Consider the following 21,717-nt stretch of genomic DNA (forward strand, 5'->3'; position numbering starts at 1 on the left):
CGAAATATATTCTGGAGGAGTTTTCAGATTTGTTTTGCTCTGGTCAGGTAACATCAACTTGCGCATGGACGTACACAATGATGTGGGTCTCCACACAGAGGTACGTGCTTTCTCACTCATTTATGTGGGCCACACAAACACCCACACACACACACAAAAGAGAGAGGGGAAGATTACTATTCCTACAGAGATCGTCAACAGTGTATCAGTGATTATCAGAAAATCTCACAAACAAAACAATCTGCAATACAGGTTGGATACCAATTGGTTCTTAACTGCAATATGCATCCACTTTGTTTCCTAATCTTCCCTTACATTATCTCACCCTTCCCTATACCATGAATCCTGTGATCTAGTCTTAAACTCTTTAACAATAGGAATGACACCCTTAGTGCTTTCGCCTTACTCTATGGCCTCATGATTTCTTGCCCTCTGGAGTTCAAATGTCACATCAGGCAGCAGGCAGACAGTTTTTGATGTAACCTCTGAACGCCAAAGGATAAAAGACTGTGCAACTCAAGGAGACAATACATCTCAGTACAAACACATAAAGAAAGCAACTCAATCAGACAGTAGATGCAAATTAAATAACATTTTCCTTTCAGTTACTGCTGAATCAGGATTTGAAGGGGAAACAAAAACAGATTTGAAATGTGTTCCAAATTCAGAACTCAAAGTGAGAGATGAGGGTTTGTATATGTGGTAACGGAAGGGCTTCAAAGTCATGAATTATAAATAAGTCACTTACACATTGTCCGATGGATTTATAAATCAGTCTTTTGTTTGTTTGTTTAAGGTTTAGTGGAACTTGTAAACCTCTGGCTGCTGTATCACTTGCCTTTTCAGCCATTAGAACTCCTACAAACCCTTCGTCAATGGGAGATACATTGTATAATATCCGTTAACATGTAAGAATTAACGTCACTATGTGGGCATAAAGGGGACAAGAGATGTCCTGAAAAACAGATGGTATCTCCAGGACTACACAGATTCCCTCTAAATACAGCACTGCATGGCGCACATGCCCCACAGCAAAGGTCCAGCGAGGGTAGCAAAGGTCAGACTAAATCATCTTAAAAGTTTGGCATAAAGATAAGCAGCCAAAAAGGATAGCGGGCAGGTTCCAGAGACCTGTTTTCCCCGCAATTCTTTGCAGGAGCATATTTCTGGGAGATGGGTAGTGGTTGAAGAGGGGGGGGAATGCAACAGAATCTGTCTGATATCAGCAGGGGCATTGCTGAAAACTGAAGGGAAAGGTTACTGCATTCTTTGTTCCTCATTACAGCACTTGGCTCTGGTACCTGCAAGGGCAATTGCAGATCCAAAGTACAGTCTTGCAACCCAGCTGCCACCACCAGCTCTCTGTCTTTCTCACATCTTGCCAGCATTGACTTTCCCCCTTTGAACTTAAGGGATGGTGTCCCAGGTGGTATGTTTTCTTCTCAACATGGCCTACTTCCTACTTATGCAGACAATAGTGCCTATTTGGGTGCACCCACCCACCCAGACAATAATAAGGTTACCTTTCAAAAGTTATGATTCATCCTACAGAGATATTACCATCTTTAAAAGCACCACGAGGCTGGGCCTCATGGCTTTTGCAATTAGCAAGTGATATTGGTGACTTTTAAGATACTCTTGTAACTTAAAGTTGTAACATGGTGGGCAATGTCCAATTAAATCACACATGTACATGTTTTCATCAGAGGAATTAAAAAGCCAGTGGCAATAGATACTGATGCCAGCTCCTCCTGCTGACTCTGTAATAAGAGGCAACATGTAGCCAAGAAGATCTAAGCCCAGTTCTTTCTTGTGGTCTGCCCGGAGCACTGCTCCAGTGGCACTAAGGTGATCATTTTGTTTTAAATTAGGAAAAAGGCTTGTACACAGAGACCCCACAAAATCTGATAGCCCCAGGCCCACAGGAGAGTTAATTCGGACCTGACTAGGGGTAGAAAGCTGATAAAAAGAACATCCAGAGAAACCCTCAGAACAAGAAGCTTCCACAACCAGAGTGAGGGCTCTGTGCTGGCCCCATCTACTAACCGCCAGCCTGTGGCCCTTGGGCTGGATGGGGCATCAGAGTGGCCTGAATGATCTGTGCTCTGGCTATTCTCTGCTTCACATGTGGTCTCATGGGAAGCACAGTGTCAGTAAGAGGAGCCTGATGATCTCTAATTTACATTGGGGACCAGGTAGACACCTGGCTGATCCAGATTACTAGAGGCACTAAAGTAGTTTAAAGCAACTCCACCTCCGAGCTGCGCTGGGCATAAAGACGGGAACTGAGAATCTCAATATCACTATTTCAAGAACTGTACTGCCAACATCGCGGATGGGATGTCTGAACAAGGAAGCAGACAAACATGTTACCTTGTGCTCCATGGCAAATTTATGGAGAAAATAAGTGTTTCTTTTTTGAGAAAAAAATGGAGACTGAAAATAGAATTTCTGTTTCCTGAGAGGTTATTAGAAACCAAATAAAAATGAGTTTAATGATACCAGTCATTAACAGGAGATTAATAGTTATCTTCATACAAGTGTATCTATTTTTTCAAACAAATACAAATCCGGCCATGCTTCCTCAGGCAACACTCTATTCCAGGGGATACAGGCCACCATCTGGCAAAGCCCCTAAGCACGTTTAACTTTATGCACATGAAGTTTGCTCATGTGCTTGAAGTTAAGCACACACTGAAGTCCTTTGCTGAATTGGGGTTTATAGCAAAGAGCTGAAGGGATTCTGTTTCCTCTCCCCACGCAGATATCGCCTGTGCAAAGTCTACGACCCAAGCATTCCATAGGAGTCCAGAATTCCGCCCACAGCGATTGAAAACATGAAAGGTTTATTTCACCCACCCCCCTGCCAGTACAGGATTGTTCCCTACACTATGTTCTCCAGTGCTTTGTTCAGGCTGGTTTTAAAAAGTCTCAAGCAATGGGGCTTTACATTTTTAAAATATTCTTCAGAAGCCTGGATGTTATTTAGGCCTATTGAAAGAGTCAGTGTCTTTTAAAGATGGAAAATCCCTTTGGAAATGCCCTTGAAACTGAACTGCTAGAGAAAAAGCCCACCACCACCCTTTTGAACTCTCCCTTCCTCCTCCCATCCAGCCAGTCATTCCACACACACACACACACACACACAGAGAAAAGAGATCAGTAATGAGAGCTCACTAATGGATTGGCTTAAGTATAGAACAACATCCCATCACTGTTCTAGAAAATAATCAATCAAGCACTTAATTTTAAACATAAAAAGTAAGCTGCCTAGAGACTGTTAATAGATAACCAAATAAATTAACAGTTGTAGGTGGGATTTGAAACTAGGTCAACTCTGTCTCACCATCTTTTTGAGCCTATTGTTACAAATGGTGTCCTTGGATTTGTGCTAAATTTCACAGCTTCCCCTAATGGGAAATCCTCTGTAATCCAATATTGCTTCACAGCTGGATCATGACTACACGGGATTGTGCATAAATTTTTATATCTACTTTCATATATTGATCTGTAACTTGGCTTCGTATCAAACACTCAATGGGGTCATGGTAAATGTTGGGGGTGGGAGCAGGGCAGAGGGAAACCCATATACAGACAAGAAAAACACTTATCTGTAAGAGAAAACGACTGTACATTCATAGCCCACACATATACTGGTCCTTACTCCTGATATAGAGAACAACACAAGAAAGTGCTGCAAATGATCATCTGTGAGTTTGTTTCTTTCTCCTGATCTGAAAGTCTTCTTGTTCAATTGTTTTAGCCCCATGTTATGTGATGAGTTAAGATGCTAAGGCCTAAGTGTCAGAGTTGCCAATAACCCAATGGAAGTTAAATGAAAGCTTTGGGAGCTCACACCTCTGAAAACATCAGACCTAGACTGTGTTAACTGCTGAAAGGTATACGGAGGAATACATTTCTACTCTAACGGAATTAACACCTTTGACTATTGGGATTGTTGGATTTACCAAAACCTGTGGAGATATTTGCATCTGAAGATGCACTATTCACTATTCACCATGAAAAAAAAAGTGCATCTAAACTGATTAGTAAATTCCAACCTTAATGTACATAGCATGTGTCTCTGTAGGACACCACGCTATCCCATACGAATAAAACGCCATTATTTCCACTGAAAACCAAAGGCACCTAGAATAGATGGGTTCAACACTGCTGCAAGTATACTTTCTCTTTATCGTGCAAAAAAAAAAAAAAAAAAAAAGACGTTAAAGAGAATATTGAACATCGGTTTGAAAAAATCTTCCTGCACGTAATTCAGACAGACATCTCAATTATTTCTTTCAAAAAAATTTAATGTCAGTATCCATATTAATGGCAATTGGTACATTAGGCTATACAAATAATTCATTTTATACTAAATGGAAGTTCTTGCTAAATCTAACATCCATGTCTTGGATTTAAAGCAAATACCAGTACATGTAAGGTGTTAAGAAATAAAAGGAACTTATCTCTTTCACATCTTTCAGTTCATGCTAAGTTCCAACATTTTGAGTGGGACAGAGGGGGAAGTTAAAAGGAACTTATGAAGAACATGGGTGAAATCCTGACTCCTTAGAACTCAATAGCAAAATGCTCATTGATTTTAGTGGGGCCAGGGTTTCTCCCCTTGTGTCTTAGGGGAAAAGCCCACAGCGCACTGTGGTACCTCAAGGGCAGCACTTTTGGAAGCCATCACTTATTTAAGTAGGTAAGTATTCAACCACAGGTAAGAGAAACTTAATTTCATCATCCAGCCAGACAGCAAAACTCCCAGAACGACAACCTAATCACAAGCCAATTCTTCTAAAACGTATTGTTTGCACGGGTTTGTAATTCCTGTTTCTTTCCTCAGGACACTATGGATTCGATATCCTCACACCTCTCTCTGGTTTCTGAAGTGGGATTTAGTTATTCAGCTCTTGGTAATGAAACAGGCGTTACACAGCCAAATCTTGGGCACACCACCTGTACATATTTACATCCGTCTTCTCCTCCATGGTTTTTGAACATGCCTTAAAAATGAAATGTGGTACCATAATTGGAGCGCAACCACAATCAAGCTAGATTACTGTCCAAAGACCCGAGCCTGCTAGGGAACATCTTCAACTTCCATCCACTTCATCCAGAGCAGAAAAGCTCCGAATCTGGCAAGACTGTTTCCCGAGTTCGTAGCACCAAACGGGTAAAACTTGCCTCAGCTGCAACTGAATGCACAAGCGTACCAATAGGTACAAATGTACCAATCTCCCAACTGCAACAGTTACAAAGGATGGTGGGTGACTATTAGAATGCTAACCAATGACAAGGCACACGAATAGAAAGTTCCCAGAAAACTCTTGGTTATGATACTCATATATGCTTCCAAGTATGTACTTCTAGTGTCAAAGGCCTTGGGCTGTAGTGGAATTCACATTAGCTTCGGTGTCTCTGCTTTCAAAATTATTATTTTTGAAGGCAAAAAAAAAAAATGGGTTCCTATAAAAATGACCAGTAATATCACTAATTAACTATAATGGTATTTGATTGTGATTTGGATGCTTTGTTGAAATCTGTCGGACAAAGCAACGTGTTAAATAGCAAGAGAGAGTGATATTATACTCTCCGTTAAGTAAAAAAGAAAAAAACCACCAACTCACTGAGATAGGATCAGTCTGCTAAAAGCTAGAAAATTAAATGATTTCCACACTATGGGCTAATAGCAACAATAGCCTGAACACGTTTGGTAATTATCCCACTTGTGGTTAGCATACATAAAAACTGAATATCTTCTATTACTGGGGATAAACGTAATGCCTCATAATTAATGCCAGCTAATATTCCCTCTACATTCTCCAGTACGAAAATAAAAAGACAATCAATTTGTGTAATATTCCAATGTTTAGCCTTCAGTCTCCAGCTTTGGGGAGATTCCTAATTGTGCTGGTAACGGGGCACATCAGAAGGCTTATATATTTAAGGCTTTTAGAAGAAAGAGGCATTCACATGAACATTTTATAAATAGGCTATATTCGGTTATCCCGTAATAGTCGACGCAGAGAAGTGGGATTGGAGACAAGCAGTTTTCTTTATAATGGGAGGCGGAAGGTTAAAAATGTACTCGGAGGAATGCTGCAAGAATTGTTATCCCGGTGTTCTCATTCCCCAAATATGGCCACATGCTTTCCCATGTTAGGGTTCAATTTCGCTCAGCAATGCAGGTGGGGAACTCCCACTGATCCCATCTGAAGGAAGTAGTTGGTTCTTGGTAGCCTATTCTCCCATCAATGTGGTGGGTGGATGCAGGGAAGGGGATAAAAGGAGAGGACAGAAACATATGCAACTAACTCCCATGAGCACTAGGAGGAATTATGAGCATATCAGAGACAAGAGAACAGACTCTTTGACTGAGACTGAAGGAATTTAAAGGCAATTGGAGCTCCTGGGGAAAGACAAATGTAGCTAAACAATGCCTGGCCACTCTTTGTCTCTCCCACACAGACCATATTAAGCAGTGAAAAGGCCAGTGTAATATTGTACATAGAAAAAGAAAAATGTCACATGAAGTCTGTCACGGTCTAAAGACTATACAAACCACGATTCACGGGCCAGACAGCACGGATCGTGGCGCAAGATGCAGCATCAGTATTGAAAATTAGGATACTATACAGGCATAAAACCCAGCACAACCCCTCAGCGGCAGTGAGTCCAGCATGAAAAGAGGGCAGACAGCGGACAGCAGCCTCCTTTCTGCTGAAGAGCTAGGGGGCTGTACGAACCTTTTTGAAAAAGTGGAGAGTGCAGGCCTGCTATGGGATGTCCTCATTTAGCATCCCCTCAGCAACTTCCTATGAAGCCCCTGAAGGAGTTTAAATATAGCCTTCCCCGTTACACACACACTGGGAAGCTGCAATAGTGGTGGCAGTGGAAACACTTTGTTCCTCCCTCAAGGAAAGTATTAGGCAAGGAGGGTGATTTCCATCTCTTGGTAGCAGTGTACCTAGCCCACCGGTTGATAAACAATTACGTTATTTTGTCTCCAGCATCCTAAAAGTCAGCTCTTCCAACATAAAATGGAGCAAAACCAGGCCTATGTTATGGCAACAGGGGCCTATGTTATCCGTAAGCAACCTTATCCCTGGAGGATTAGGAGTGCAAACTGTGTGCATTTGACAATTACCTGGGCAAGTAAAATTGTCTAATAACCACAGCCCCATTGCTTCCAGATCTTATGATTAGTTGATTCATCAATTTAAGCAATGCCTGTGTGTTAGAATGACTTGCAAAAAGCCTCCAGCATTCAGTGCTAATTACATACAATAAACATTTGTATTCATGAAGGTGACAGCTAGATCAGTGCCTATAAATGAGCTCTCCCATAGAATACTTCTAGAATGGATTCTTCTTGCCCTGGAGGAAATGGCTCCGGTACAAAGGGACTGTGCTAATCTAGACTCTATGATAATTGCGTTCTGAACGTATTTCAAGTCAAAACTCAGAAATGCTGTGTAGTGGCCAGCAGCTAAGACATTCAAAGACAAAAATAGTGGCCATTCAGTGTTGGCACCAGAATTGGAGACTGAGTAGCCACTCCATCATTTAAATAGTTGGGACTAGACTCTGCTTTCCTGGTGTATCCAAATGCCCAATGAAATCAATGGAGATTTAGATGGGACAGGAGCTCAGAATCAGGCCCTAAAAACAGCCCAAGGAATGTAATCAGCCAGAACTCTGTTCTGGTCTAAGGAATTTACACACACCGGCGTCCTGCACCCCTCTTTGGGCACACCCAGCACAATGTAAATTACTGCTAATATATCACTGGGGTTTTAATTGACAACATCAATTAAACTAGATCGATTGTGCCCGTGTAGCTCCATAGATATCCCACAAAACCCACAATGTCGTGATGCAGCGGAAAGCACACAGCAGATCTATAAACCCTCTGGGAGCCAGTTCAACTTTGTGAATTTGCCTAATCAAACAGAGAAAGCCCTTTCGAAAAAGAGAAAGGTATTTGGCTTAAAAGATAAGCCAACTCTTACAACCAACTACAGTGTTTGCTGCTGATGGTAATAAGGTTTGAAATATATATATAACTCCATTGAAGTAGAGTGTGCTCCAAAAATATAACAGTCCTGGGTCATTTCTTTCACTTCATTCTCTCCACAGATGGAGATTTTCCTTCAGACAACGAGAAAGTTTCAAGAAAATGTAAACAAATCTACAATGCTACTGTTCCAGTGGGGCAAAGCCTGTCTGGACTTTTGGGGAATCTTTTTTCTCCCAGGAAAACCAAAATAATCTTCTCTGTTTTAAAAAATATACATTATTATTTTTTAAAAAATCAGAATTCAAAACACATCTGAAAATATATCTGTAAGAGCAGATGACTGGTAACTGTTAGCAATACTGCACCCACAGCATAAAAAAAATAGTACACTATCTGGAAGGCTGAAATGAATATATTCATGAAATAGGTGCATATAAAGAACTCCCTACAAAGAGCTTGAGATGCCCATTTGTATCAAAGATTTTTCAGTGCTTACTTTTGGGCCTGATGCTATGAAGTGCTCATTAGACTCAGAGGAATTGAGATCTCTCAGCACTTCACGACATCAGACCCTTCTCCCTCCTCCCTTCCCCCCACCCCTCTGAAATAAAAAAGAAAAAACTTCAAATTCTCCTCTCTGTTACATGACTGCAACCCCCCTGAAGCCACTGGGGATGGAAGAGTGTACCAGAACGCTAGAGTTTGTCTCTTGTGTGCAATTTTTCATGTTTGCATTGTTACACCATTAGGTGATTTCCCTGTATGAGCATGTTTCTTCTATACTGCCCATCACAGCTGTTGATTAGTGAAGAAGGATTTTGCCTCCCTGCAGATAGGATTTACACAGAGCGGACAGCGGAGGGTTAACTGCTTGGAACAGATTTCATTCGACTGAATATGTGAATAGACCAAGTCTGCCAGTGCCTGAAAGACAGAGTATTAAAAAGCAGAAGTGAGTGAACCACTTGCAAAAAATATGCACATATTGCCAAACTAACGAGTTAGCCAGACCAACAATCCATTAGACCAAGGGATGTATCATGATACCAATTTTTTAGCATATATCCCCCTTGCATATATCCCCCTTGCATTCAATGGGAACCTTGATTTTAAAAATTCATTGGCATAATATTGGCCCTAAAACAGAAAATTTCTGCTTTTCTGGCAATCTCAAGAAAATAATCACAGAAAATGATGAAAAGTTGCTTTTCTTTATCAAAGCAAAGTTCCCAAATAAATAACTGTGGCAAAGTAAAAAAGCTTGTGGTCCATGAACTACAAAATGTGGGGAATTCTATTTTAATAGTCAAACTCAAAATATTTTAATAAGATGTGAGGAAACCAACAATCGGCTGGAGTTTTCCAGAGGACTGCTATGCTGTATTTCAGACTAAAGCTATAGTAACAATATGGATACCTTGGAGAACAATGGATTTCCATTAAGAGATTCTGCTCTTCTGATGTTTTCAACTCCACACTGAATCAAAAACAAGACAGGAGAGAAAAAGAAAATGCTGTTATGGAAAAAAAAATACCACGGTATCTTTTTTTAAGAATCTCATTTCTATATCGTTTAGAGATTGCCCTAAAATGACTACATTAAATGTAGTAATATTTTTCAGCACCGCTAAAATGATCAGGAGACAAAATTTTACTTTGATAACAGGTTCCCCAAGCCCCTTATTTATTGATGCTCATATAAACCACTTATCTTAAAGAGATAAAATGGGTCAAATTCAGCTCTAAGTAACTCCGATAAAAATTCAAAGGAACATCTCTGAAGCCAATTCAGATTAACTCCAGATTTACACCAGTGGAACAGAGCAGAATGTAACTGAAATCCTATACCAACGTAACATTAGAGCTAAAAATAAGGGGAAAGAAATTTGGAAGCAGAATTGCCCAAGCCGTTCAAAGAACTGCAGTGATGTTTACCTCATTTGCTAAAACTTGCGCGTATTCAATATCCAGCTCATAGAGAGTTTCAATGTGGTCACTGGTAAATGCTATTGGAACCAACAAAATGTTCTTCTTTCCCCTTTGACAGAGTCCTTCAATCGTTTCATCTGTCTGTGGACCCAGCCAGGGCATTGGCCCAACCTATAAGAAAGTGGGGGGGAAATCTTTTTTCAAGCCTTAATAAATTCATTTCTACAAGAATTACCCTCTGTCCTCCTTTAATTAGCCTATACATAGTCTTATCTTTTTATGAAGGAGAAACAAATTTGTCTGTTTGGCTTCTTTATTTTTTTAACAGTATGTTTGTCCCCCTCTTTTTGAGGAAGAGACACTGTCTCTCTGTTGAGCCCCCGAACAATCTATCCTGAAAACAGGTAGAAGGCAATGAGACTGTGTTTACTTATATTAAACAACACACATTATGATTGCATGATTGGATTTTAGAGAGACCCTTTATAAAAATTGCTAGAAATAAAATGTGTCATTTGTCATACCCCACCCCACTGCCCAACATAGCTACTGAGCAGAATTTACCTACCTTTAAAGAATGTTTCCATTTTGAGGACTAAATAAGTTGATAGTGTCCCTTTAACATCCAAAAAGTACAGATGCCGAGCTAACATGATACTTCATTTGCTGCTTCCTAGCTTTAGAACAAAACAACTCTACCACCCCACCCGTAACATTTGAGAAATGTAAATTACTGCCACTGTGTAATTCTGATGAGGCTAAAGTTCCTTAAAGTTTGTTCATTTCACTTGGAGTTTACAAATGTCACGTGCAAAGAGAGTTATAAATCAGCCCAGTCTGCATTACCTGCTTTAAAAAAAATGAAGTATATTTGGATTGGGGGCTCATGTCCTTAACAATGGATGCAATCATATAAGCTATCTTTTGGGAGATCTCTATGCAATATTTCAACAGGCTTCATCATAGTTTATTTGCTTCCCATTTCCAGCTGCCAGTCAGAGAAAAATCCCCACCACTGGATGAGCATATTAGGGGTGATGAAGAATCTCTAGGCCATCAGAAGTTTACTTAGGAATGATGCATCAAGAACTTCCGTAAGTAGGAAAAACTTGAAGTGGCTGTTGAATATCTCTGTAGAAGATAAAACCCAGGCACAAATAGCACCCTTCCATCGTAACACAGATACTTACAGAAAGTAGGAGAGATAGGAAAAGGTAGTAATAAAGTTGGGAGAGAAGAGATCATCCTAAACTTTGATGACTAAGGGGCTGCAGGTGGCTTCTAACCACATCCTTCTGACCACATACCTTGGACTGCCACACAAGCCGATAGGGGTTGGAAAAGTTGAGCTTCTCCATAACTCTTTGGACAGTAGCTCCCACTTCTTGAGGATATGGATCGCCACGGTTCACTACCTGCAGCACAGAAACACTGGCCTTTCATTCATCGGGAATGTTATGTTTTTCCATGCGCAAAGAGTATCTAAAAACTTTCAGTCTCAATCATTCATTTTAAATGAAGGGAAGCAAGCAAGCAAAGTCTCCATGTGCGAGCTGCGTGTAGCTCCTGTAACAGGTGGCAGCAGCTGTGCCTGGCACAACGGCAGAGATCTCTGCAGGCAATACAAATGTAAAGATACAGTTCACAGAAATCCTCGTAACAGTTACATATACCACAATGAACGGGACTCTGAGTTATCCAGTAAAACACTAGTAATTTAATATAGTTATAAACTCTCAGTCTGATATGTAATAGGCCTACCTTAGCCATTGTAAAGAATATTTGCTCCTGCCCAATAGATCTCATGTGTGTGTTTTCAATCACTAGTTGGAGTCACAAATGGTTTTCTTTCAATTACTTTAGCATTAAATGGACATTTCACAGGCTTCCTGTATTGCATGCATGTCATTGCCTTCCAACAGAGGGTCTCAACGCATGTTATGAATATTTACTATCTCATAATACCTCTGTGGGGTTGATATTTTACAGATACTTTAATATTTTATAGATGAGAAAAATTGAGGTACAGAGAGCATAAGTAACTTGGCCACGGTCACAGAGTGAGCCAGTAGCAGAACTAGAAATAAAGCCTGGAAGTCCTGAGCCCTAACCCCTGCCTCAGACTGGAGAAAGCTGACGTTTACTATTTATGTTCTCTTCAAATCAAGTGAACTAGTCGTACGAACATGCTGGGGGGAAAGCTCCTTACCATGCCCAGTGCCCTAGCAGTACTGCTCTGCACCACTGGACAGGCCACTTACGGTGCATTCAGTGTCAGTTTCTCCCCTTGCCACCAAAGTCTAAGAGTGCAGCAGAGGGAATGGAACAGGGGGAGAAGAGGAATGTTCCATGTCATTCAACACGACTGCAGTTGGCTGTCTTTATCAGTAAAATAAGGGATGGATAATGAGGAAGTCAATGAGGGAAAAGGGGAGCAACTAAAACAGAAAACAAGATGTGTGTCCTTACAGCTCTCAAAAGTAATGTTGCAGAACCACAAGGGAAAACAGAAGCATGAGCAATGACATTAATATCTGAGAGCCAGGAGTCCTGCATTCTATCCCTGGCTCAGCCACTCACCTGATGTATGGTCTTGGACAGATAATTCAGCTTCTCCATGGCTCTCTTTCCCTTCCCATCTTTTGTCTGTCTTATCTATTTAGACTCTCAGCTCTTCAGAGGAGGAAGTGTCTCTCACAATGTGCTTGTACAGTTACTGGCCCAATAGGGCCCAGATCTCTGTTGGGGGCTCTAAGCGCTACCTTGGTGCAAATAAATAAAGAATGTTGCTGATGTCCGCTGTTTTCTCTCTGCCATTAACCACTAGATGGCAGCATATTCCCAAGATTATGAGTCCTTCAGGGCTAGGCAATTGCAAAAGGAAAGGCCCAAAGATTACATTTAATACTTCTGAAACAGCAGTGCCCTGCATCTCAGCCCTGACTGGCACTGGAGTAACTTTTAGAACAGAGAAAAACAATTTTGAATTACATCAGTTGACTCTGACATATTCCAAAAGTTTTTTTTACTTGTAACAATAATAAAAAAGATCCCAATGGACGCTATTAAAAGGTGAACCGTGAAACACACAATTTGGCTGTACTATGAAACTATGAACCATTAGCACTGAACGCATTTTAAATGTGCGCTTATAGAACACGACAGCCTTACAAAAGAATTTATTAAAAAATTGTGCTTTGCCACATCACCTGATAGTTCCTCTTCACACAAATGAAGATGGATTCTGCAACTCAATTTGTGTTGTTACAATGCCACTGTATTTTTTTCCAAATGAATAGAAACCACTATATTGAAGTTGCCAGTTACTGTCAACCCACTGTGTTAAAATCACCCACTCTAGATGGTCTATTCCAAACATGCAAAGATTCAACTCTCATTGCTTCAGGAAGAGTAATTTTTTTTTTGAAAGGTGAGAAGAGTCATTAGGTTTTTTCCCCCCATTGTCATTGTCATGTTGCAGCGATGGGCAAAGAAGTAGGTTTTGTTCCTTGGCTGGTCTAATCCTGATGGTCTACAAGCTGCAGGCTACTCAAAACACTCTGCTCTGCTGGAGATAGGACCCATGAGATCAATAACATGACACCCACCACTCCCCCTGCGACTGAGGTTTAACAACTTCAGAAGTGACTTCATGTTACTTACAGACATTGGGAGTGAGTGAGCAGAGAAAAGAATTACAACATCTTTCCTTTTCTCAGGTGGAAACAGATCCAGTTCTTTCTGTATGTGGTCTGCAAAGCACTGTCAGAGAGAGGCAAAAGAGTAAAGATCAGTAACAGGAGATGCACCCATCTGCTGAAAATAATGCTCACAAATTGGCTGGGCACGCATCTTCTTTGCTTTAGCTCACCATAAGAACTTCCAATGAGACAGCTGAGGTTCTTTTTTTAGTAGCATGCCTCTGGGAGTCTGATCGATAATGTGTACGATAAAATGTTCAGTAAATAACGAACTATAGTGCCTAAACCAAAACCCGTTGAAGTTCACTGATAGACTCCCAATGAGCTTTGCATCAGCTACCTGGACTTCAGGTGCAAACACAAGTTAATATATTAGAGCAAATTGAATTAACCTCCCCATGCAACCCTAGTCAAATTGCTCTCTCAGACAGAAACCTGCTGTGTAAAATGCATGCCCTCAATGATGATAAACTTGGGCTCTGTTGGACCTACAGGGAGATCAGGTTCCACTCTTTCAGAATGCTCTGCCCCCGGCCCAACATTTAAATCTGTGGGTTGACAAAATTAGTTCCTTATCTGAGCTCAACTGATAGGAGAGAACATGGGGAGACAGATGGTTTCAGCTAACCAGGGCCTGAAAACCTACCAGATACATTGCAACAACACCACCACACATAGCAGGAAAACATTAAAAAAAATTAAACTTTAATTTCTGTTGCAATAATACAATCAGGGGCTGAGCCAGCCCTTCACTTATAGGCTCCCTTGGGCATGGAGAAATGCATGTTGGTTAGCGTACAAAATGCGGCTGTATTTGTGTGCAATCTATCTAATGGAGAGCAGCATTTGGGAGATTGTTTGATCACACAGCGGGTTCCTAAACTCTGCTGAGACAGCTCAGTGAAGAAAGTGAACAGCATGTGCAAGTGCCAAGAACTACTGTTTTATCTTGGTCTCCCTCAGTCGCTTGCACTCTGTTCAGTCCAAGACCAGCGTGAAAATGCAAAAGCCAAACGCAGAAGAGGAAGAAAAGCTCCCAACTCTGCTTTTCACGCTCCCCCGGCATTTCTCGCTCTGTCTCTCTCTCCAGCAAAAGCAACCACTAACATCTTCCTTGGGAAGGAAGGAGCAGAATGCGTCTGCTGCTAAGTGTTTCTTCCACAGCTACTGTTGTGGCCAGCATTACCCACCTCTCCGATGGCAGACAAGGGCTTTAGAACAATAATACAAAACCACATCAGTGCTATTATTAAAAGCCTGGCACAAGCACTCCACCTCTTTTCACTAAAAAAGGGCTCCTCCTGTCAGTCAAGTACATTATTGGTTTTCCCCTCTCTGTTGCTTTTTTTTTTTTTTTTTTTTTAAAAAGAGAGTCCTGATTCTGCTTCCACTGAAAACAATGAGACATCTACTGCAGACTTCAATGGGAGGATAAGCGAACTCCTTAATCTATGGATCTCAGTGTGACATTAACAGCACAGATTCCATGGAGGCATATGGATGCAATGCAAGCTTCCACATATTAATCCTGAACTAACACTGCCCCCTGTCATTTCAGGCCTAACACATAGCATGCATTTTTACATTATGAAGTACAACATAAAATTGAAATATTCCTTTTGTTCTGAGGTTTTTAAAAAGCTTGCAACAATCTAAATGTGGGAACAGGCCCGTGTCCCTTTAAGATCGTGACAAAGCAACTCTGCAGTTTGCCTCATAGGCATCAAGTATTTCCAAAAAGAAAACCCAACTTGGCATATGCAATGTCTTTATCAGAACACATTGCCAGCTGGCTTCCAGGAAAATGAAAAGAAGTTGCTTGAAATTGTGTTTCTCCATCTTAATCCACCTAGAACCAAGTACCCAGAAATTTATGGAGATGGAGTTTTTACATCTCTAAATTCATATATTTTACACTGCGTATTAGCAGATGCTATGCCGAGCCCCAGCTGTACAACCAAAATCCTTAAAGTGCTCTGGTGGCAGTCTGAAAAGTGACTCCACCAATAGTCTTGTGACTATTGTGACTTATCCCTTGTGACAACAGTTGTCTCTCAGAGTTCATCTACACAGCAAACTAAAACCCCATGGCAGCCTGGGTCACTACCTGGGGCTCACAGGACTTGTGCTGCAGGGCTAAAAAGCAGCACAGATGTTCAAGCTTGGGCTGGAGCCTGGACTCCGAGACCCTCCCCGCTCGGCAGGTTTCAGAGTCTGGGCTCCAGCACCAGCCAGAATGTCTCCACAGCTATTTTTAGCCCAGCTGCCCAAACTCAAATAAGCTGACAGAGACTCTGAGACTCACTGCTGTGGGCCTTCTGCTGCTGTGTAGACGGAACCTCAATAACTCCAGGTCCAATCTGCTCAATTAACAAGTCAAAGGATAGTTTTTCTGACAGCCACAATGGTTTGGATACAAACTCCATACCTGAACGAGAAGGGGATGTGTGGGCCACCTGTCAATAATGCTCCACTTCATCTTTGGCTTCTCTCCCTTTTTATGATAGTAGCGATAAATGGCATTGAGGCTGCTTCCTGAAATGCGCAAAATTAGGAGATTAGCAGCAGTTTTACCTATAAATTCACCAGAAGTGTGGCTGCCTGCCAGACAAAAAAAAGTTTTACAACCAGCCAGTTCAATATTTTAAGGACAGGGTTTCAGATATATAATGCTGCAAATCAGAACTCAGAGCATAAGCGGAGAAAAAGTACTTACCTCATGAAGTCTATATAACGAATAGGCCTTTTCTTCTCGCCAAGTTAATCCTCAACGAAAGCAAAGCTTTCATTTTCAGGAGCTGTTCAGGGGGCACTATACTAAACACCAACGCATGCTACAGAAAACCCAAAAGAGGAGGATGGGTGCCTGCTTTAAACTGAAATGTACACAAAGCATTATGACCTGTCACAGGACCAGGAGGGGGGAATAGAACATGTGCACACACCTGTTATGTAGGTTTCTGATCTTGTTTGCACAGACAGTGGGGCTAATGGTTAGAGAAGGTGACTGCGAGTCAGGACTCCTGGGTTCCATTTCTGACTATGCCACTCACTTGTGTAACGTCGGGAAAGTGCCCTTTATCGTTCTGTGTTTCAGTTTACCTATCTGTAAAGTTGGTATAGTCCCTCTTGGGCATGTTGTGTGGCATGGAGGTCTAACAAGGCCTATGAGTTTACAATTCCTTATTGTTACAGAACAAGTTTCTACTTATAATTGGGAAACCTAAAGCAGGCTGACCAGAAAGGTGGTTTGAGGGAGGCAGGCTGGGTTTTCATTCACGCCCCACAAGTTCCCACATGCTATCATAAGCCTCCTGGGCTTGGACTCTTCGCTGTTTGGATACATTTGTCTGAGTGCTGTTTATCTTCCCCTTTTACTACACTTTCACAGACACACTCACCTGTGGTAGAACAGCTGTACTGCGGATACTGTGTGAATGCAATAGCCCTTTCAACACCATCCTTCTCCATCTCTTCAATTGCTTCTTCTGTCAGAGGATGGACATACCGAAATCCAATATAGTATTTGTGAGGCGCTGCCAGCAGAAACAGAGACAAAGAAACAGCAGCTGATCATTTAATCTGCAAACTTTCTTATTTTTTCTGACCAGCTGCAGCCAGGCGTCCTCAGGAATACACTCCCTGTGACTGAACGTCAGCCAAAATGACAATCATGATGTTTACAAGATGCTGACAATCTCTCCCTGGTTTGGGGGGAGCTGTGATAAGTTAGGCTGTGGAGAAATAATTGTACACTTTATGTTGTAGAGTGTTACTCTGAGCTGTGAATCAGTTTTTTGGAAGTATATATTTTAGTTGCTGAAAATCCTAGCCCTGACAGTAGCAGAATTAATCTGTAAAATTCTCCCTGCCCTCCAAACATGGAGATAATGTAAATATATTCTACAGGCCAACATGAGATGGAGTACAATGGCCTGTTACATTTTGACAATAGTGCAGTATTAAGAAAGCATACTCAACTAAATTAAAAGGAAATGACCGACCCTGCTCATGCCAGAGTGAACAACGTCACTTTAAAATACAAGACTCCTAAAACAGTGCACTTCCTAAGACCAGGTAGCTCAGTGGGAATAGAGTTCTTGTATTCCAAACGATCGGGGTAAGGCACGTGAGCACTTTAGCTAAGTATACCAAACAGCCACAAGCACATCAACAGAGGAATCCATTTCATAAGAACGACCTTACTGGGTCAGACCAATGGTTCATTTAGCCCAGTGTCCTGTCTTCCGACAGTGGCCAATACCAGATGCTTCAGAGAGAATGAACAGAACAGGGCAATGTAAGCCATCCCCTGCTGTCCAGTCCCAGCTTCTGCAGTCATTTCCAGTGCTCTGTTGTACGAGTCACTATCAATAGACCTCCTGATATCAAAGAATACTGTAAAAGAGCACATTTTTAATTAAAAATAAGAAAGCTGGCAATTCTTTATATTTCTTACAAGTCGTCATTTGCTTAAGGTTCCCTGCTTGCTGTTGGAAGAACAAAAAGCCAGCAGGATCAGGGTGTGTGTTATTTACTTAGATTATAAGCTCTTTGGGACCAGGACCATCCCTTTTGGTCTGTGTACATACAGCGCCTAGCACAGCTGGGTCATGTGACTCCTAGGGGCTACCGCAATACAAATAGTAAATAAGAATACATACACGTGTGCACATCCCCGCCCCCACTGCCTATGATCAAAAGATAAAACATAGTACGGTCAAAATAATACATGCAGTTCCCATGATTCCCACTGTGCCCGTCCCAAGGTTAAAGCAATACTTTCTTCCCCAGGGGGAGTCAAGTCCTTTCTTTATGCATTTAAAGAGTTAGTGAGGTCTGGTCCTGAGCTGCTGCTGCTCCTCGCTGAGCTCTGCTGCTTCTGGGGAGAATTGGGGCCAACCAAGGCTGTTCACCAAAATCAGAATAAATTTAAAGAACAGAGACCAATCCCAATACAGCTGCTTCCGCCAAAAAGTTATTAATTATAATTTCAGAACTACATCACCAGAATACTTAGGCAGAGACTAGAGGTGTTTTTCAATAATCCACATTTCTCCTCCTAGCACAGACTATATGCTGATACCTTACCGATGAAAGCTGGAGAATACAAAAACGCAAAATGTTGCCCTTTGAATGATCAGATCATAACTTTGGTAACCAAACCCAAAACAATTGTTATCAAAACAACAATGGAAAGGATGTTGCCAACCCCAGCTCTACGGGAAGGACTCAAACTCTTGTTAAGACAGAGTTAGCTCTATCTCCAAGCAGAATTTTAACGGAACAGAAACGAAAAGATTTGGGAAAAGTTATAGGTGAATTGGGAAAAATAGCACAGACAAACAGGAGATAAAGGAATATAAATTTCTTATTGGATATAGAGACCAGTTGTTTTCTGTACTAATAATTCATATGCCAAGCAAAGATATTTTAGCTCTGGTAAAAAAGCCAGCATTATTTGAACCAATCAAGGCCCTGGTCTTGCGAACAGTTTGGCAAAGTGAAAGAAGATATACGTGCAGCTTTAGCAGTATACTTGGGCTTTTACCAGCATAACTGTATCAGTAAATATCACACCTCTCAGCAACAGTTATGTTAGTAAAACCTTTTAAGTGCAGACGATTTCAGAACTCTAAAAGGCACTCCAGAAATGTTACAGCTCTTGCTGAAGGTGCACTTGGCTTCTCAAGCTATTTTGGGGCAATGCAGTGGTATATTTGGTCTCACTAAATCCCCCAAGGTCACCTTTAACAACAAATTCTTAGCCTGCCCTATTTCTAAAATTGCAGCTACTGTCTTGGCAGTAAAGTACATCTCTGAATAATGGATACCAAGTCAGATGCAAAAGCTGCACAAATAGATAAAGACAGGGTGGTTTTCGTTTGGTGATCACATTGTAAAGTGGGGTGTGATACATTCTGGGAAGAATAGATAAAGCTCCCTAAAACCATCAGCTTCAGCATCTGTTGCAAACCTGACCCATTTAGAAAGTACCTTTATAAAAAAATAAACTACTGCATTTGCTGCTACAGCAGGGTGTAATTTCTGAGCCCAAACTTTGGACCAAAGTTTATTTTTTGCCTACACTTGAAAGGATTCCAGTTGCAATGGAATCACATTGCAATGTCTGAAAGAAAGGGCTAACTACAACCCAAACAAAACAAACTCCTAAACTAGGGACCATTGTGACTTTAGCATGATTATCTTTAAAGATTGCAGCTTTTCACTTCCCAGTTCTAAGTTCTGCACAATTTTTCATATCTAACCCTTAGCTACCCAGGTTTTAAATGGGTCCTAAAATACCAAGAATGACAAATAACTTGGGAGTCAAAAGCACGTGTACATTGTCAGACACAGATGTGGGTTCCATGACATGCCAACTGATTCAGCAGCTGATTCCAATGCTAAGGAAATGGGGAGAAAACTAGTGTTGGTGGAATCAAGCTACAGTTAAGTTATGAACAGATGCTCTCCTCATGGACTAAAAACTCAGACTTTGTTTGTCTTGCTTTTGCAGTTTTCCCAGTAACTTTTAGTGCTTGTGATACCAGGTTAACAGGATTGGAAAAGGACTCCTGGCATTAAGGTACTCTGTGGAAACCAGAGCAAACTTCCCCACTGGATTAGTACTTAGCCTGGCCGCTGACTATCCAAAGGGAGCAAAATGTGCTGCAGAGACTGGCCCATTTAGAACTAAGGTGAGCTCTGTAGCTCATTCAAACAGAGAAGCCATCAGATCGTCACTGCTTTTTGGCTACTACAAAATGGGTATGACCAGAGATAACAAGGAACTAGGAAGGAACTAACAAGGAATCAATCCTGCAGACAACTGTTGACAGCCATACTGCTTACTGTACTTGGTCCCCACTGACAATGGGCACAGGCAGGACTATTGTGTCTTCTCAGGGCGTTCCCCCAAGAGGTGAGGGACATCAAGAAAACCAGCCACTGCTGAACCTATTCTATGGACACAGAGAGAGAGATTGGTTTCCCATGCTGCCAGACAAGCTTATTCCAATCATAGCATAAAGTTCACGTAGAAAAGACCCTTGGCTTCAAGCACCTCATGTACCATAATTCTAGTATCCTCACAAAAAGCCAGGAGAGGTACAAAGGTTTCAAATTTCCAACCGTTGCTCACTGTGACCAGCATGAAATGAACTTGCAGAGGCCTCGGCATAATCTACACACAAACTTGCACCAGTTTAACTCAAATTGGATTTTAAACCGAGTCAGTTAAACTGGTAGTGATGGGGTGGACTCTCCACACTTGCTCTGCAAGAGCTGAATTAGGCCAGGTGGGCCCAATCAGCTAATTAGGCTAGAGGCAGCTAATTAAGGCCAGGCTCGTCTGTGCAGGACTAGGTAGGGCCATTAAAGCCATGTAGCTGGCTCCAGCAAAGAGGGCTGCTGCAAGGAAGTAGCCTGCAGTCACTCCCCGAGTGGAGGCTGCCAAACCAGGAGGGAAGCTAGATATGCAGGAAGAAGCCCAGGGGAACAGCAGCAAGAGACAGGACTTTAGCTGCCTGTTACAGTGTCCCTGGCTGGAAGCCAGTGTATTGGGCAGGTCTGGGTTCCCCTACCAGCCACTGGGGAATGGCAAAGGGCATTGGAGATGCCAGACAGACAGCAGGTCTAGAAAGACTGAATTCCCTGGAAAAGGAGGACTTTAGTGTCCTGACCAGAAGGCCAAGACATGAAGAGAAAGCTGCTGATCTGGAAGTGCGCAGGGCAGCAGAGTGAGACGAGATGGGGAAGTCATCACCCGAGCTGGAGCATAAGACTGACAGAGCTAATTCCCAAGCCGGTCAGCAGGAGGCACTGCTTGCGGTGAGCGGATCCCATGACAACCGGTGGAGAATGGGCACCATGATGGTCACCCCTGACAGGAGGGAGTGAGAGAGACTGAGAAACCGTTTAAGACAGTTGCCTATGATACAAAGGGAGTAGGACAGGCTAGAGCAGAGACACTTGAGGCAAAGGGACAATGGAGCCGCCATGTGTGGAGGCTCTCTTTGTAGAAGGCCGGTGCCTTCCCAGTGAAGGGGGCTGATG

General features: G+C 41.9%; 1 protein-coding gene across 2 annotated transcripts in view; it reads right to left on the reverse strand.

Moving 5' to 3' along the window:
- Positions 1-4,298: 4,298 nt before the first annotated feature.
- FECH (ferrochelatase) overlaps positions 4,299-21,717 on the reverse strand; it is a 28,402-nt gene continuing 10,983 nt past the window's right edge. For both annotated transcript variants that reach the window (XM_067545446.1, XM_067545447.1), the window contains exons 5-11: positions 17,061-17,195; positions 16,088-16,194; positions 13,622-13,720; positions 11,266-11,373; positions 9,965-10,129; positions 9,447-9,506; positions 4,299-8,953 (exon numbers count right to left, since the gene is read on the reverse strand). In XM_067545446.1, the coding sequence (XP_067401547.1) occupies positions 8,819-8,953; positions 9,447-9,506; positions 9,965-10,129; positions 11,266-11,373; positions 13,622-13,720; positions 16,088-16,194; positions 17,061-17,195 (809 nt within the window). In that variant the 3' untranslated portion in view covers positions 4,299-8,818. The remainder of the gene's footprint in view (positions 8,954-9,446; positions 9,507-9,964; positions 10,130-11,265; positions 11,374-13,621; positions 13,721-16,087; positions 16,195-17,060; positions 17,196-21,717) is intronic.

This window comes from Emydura macquarii, unplaced genomic scaffold (genome assembly GCF_026122565.2).
Source record: "Emydura macquarii macquarii isolate MOO-44397 ecotype Brisbane River unplaced genomic scaffold, CSIRO-AGI_Emac_v2 contig_1045, whole genome shotgun sequence".
NCBI lineage: Eukaryota > Metazoa > Chordata > Testudines > Chelidae > Emydura > Emydura macquarii.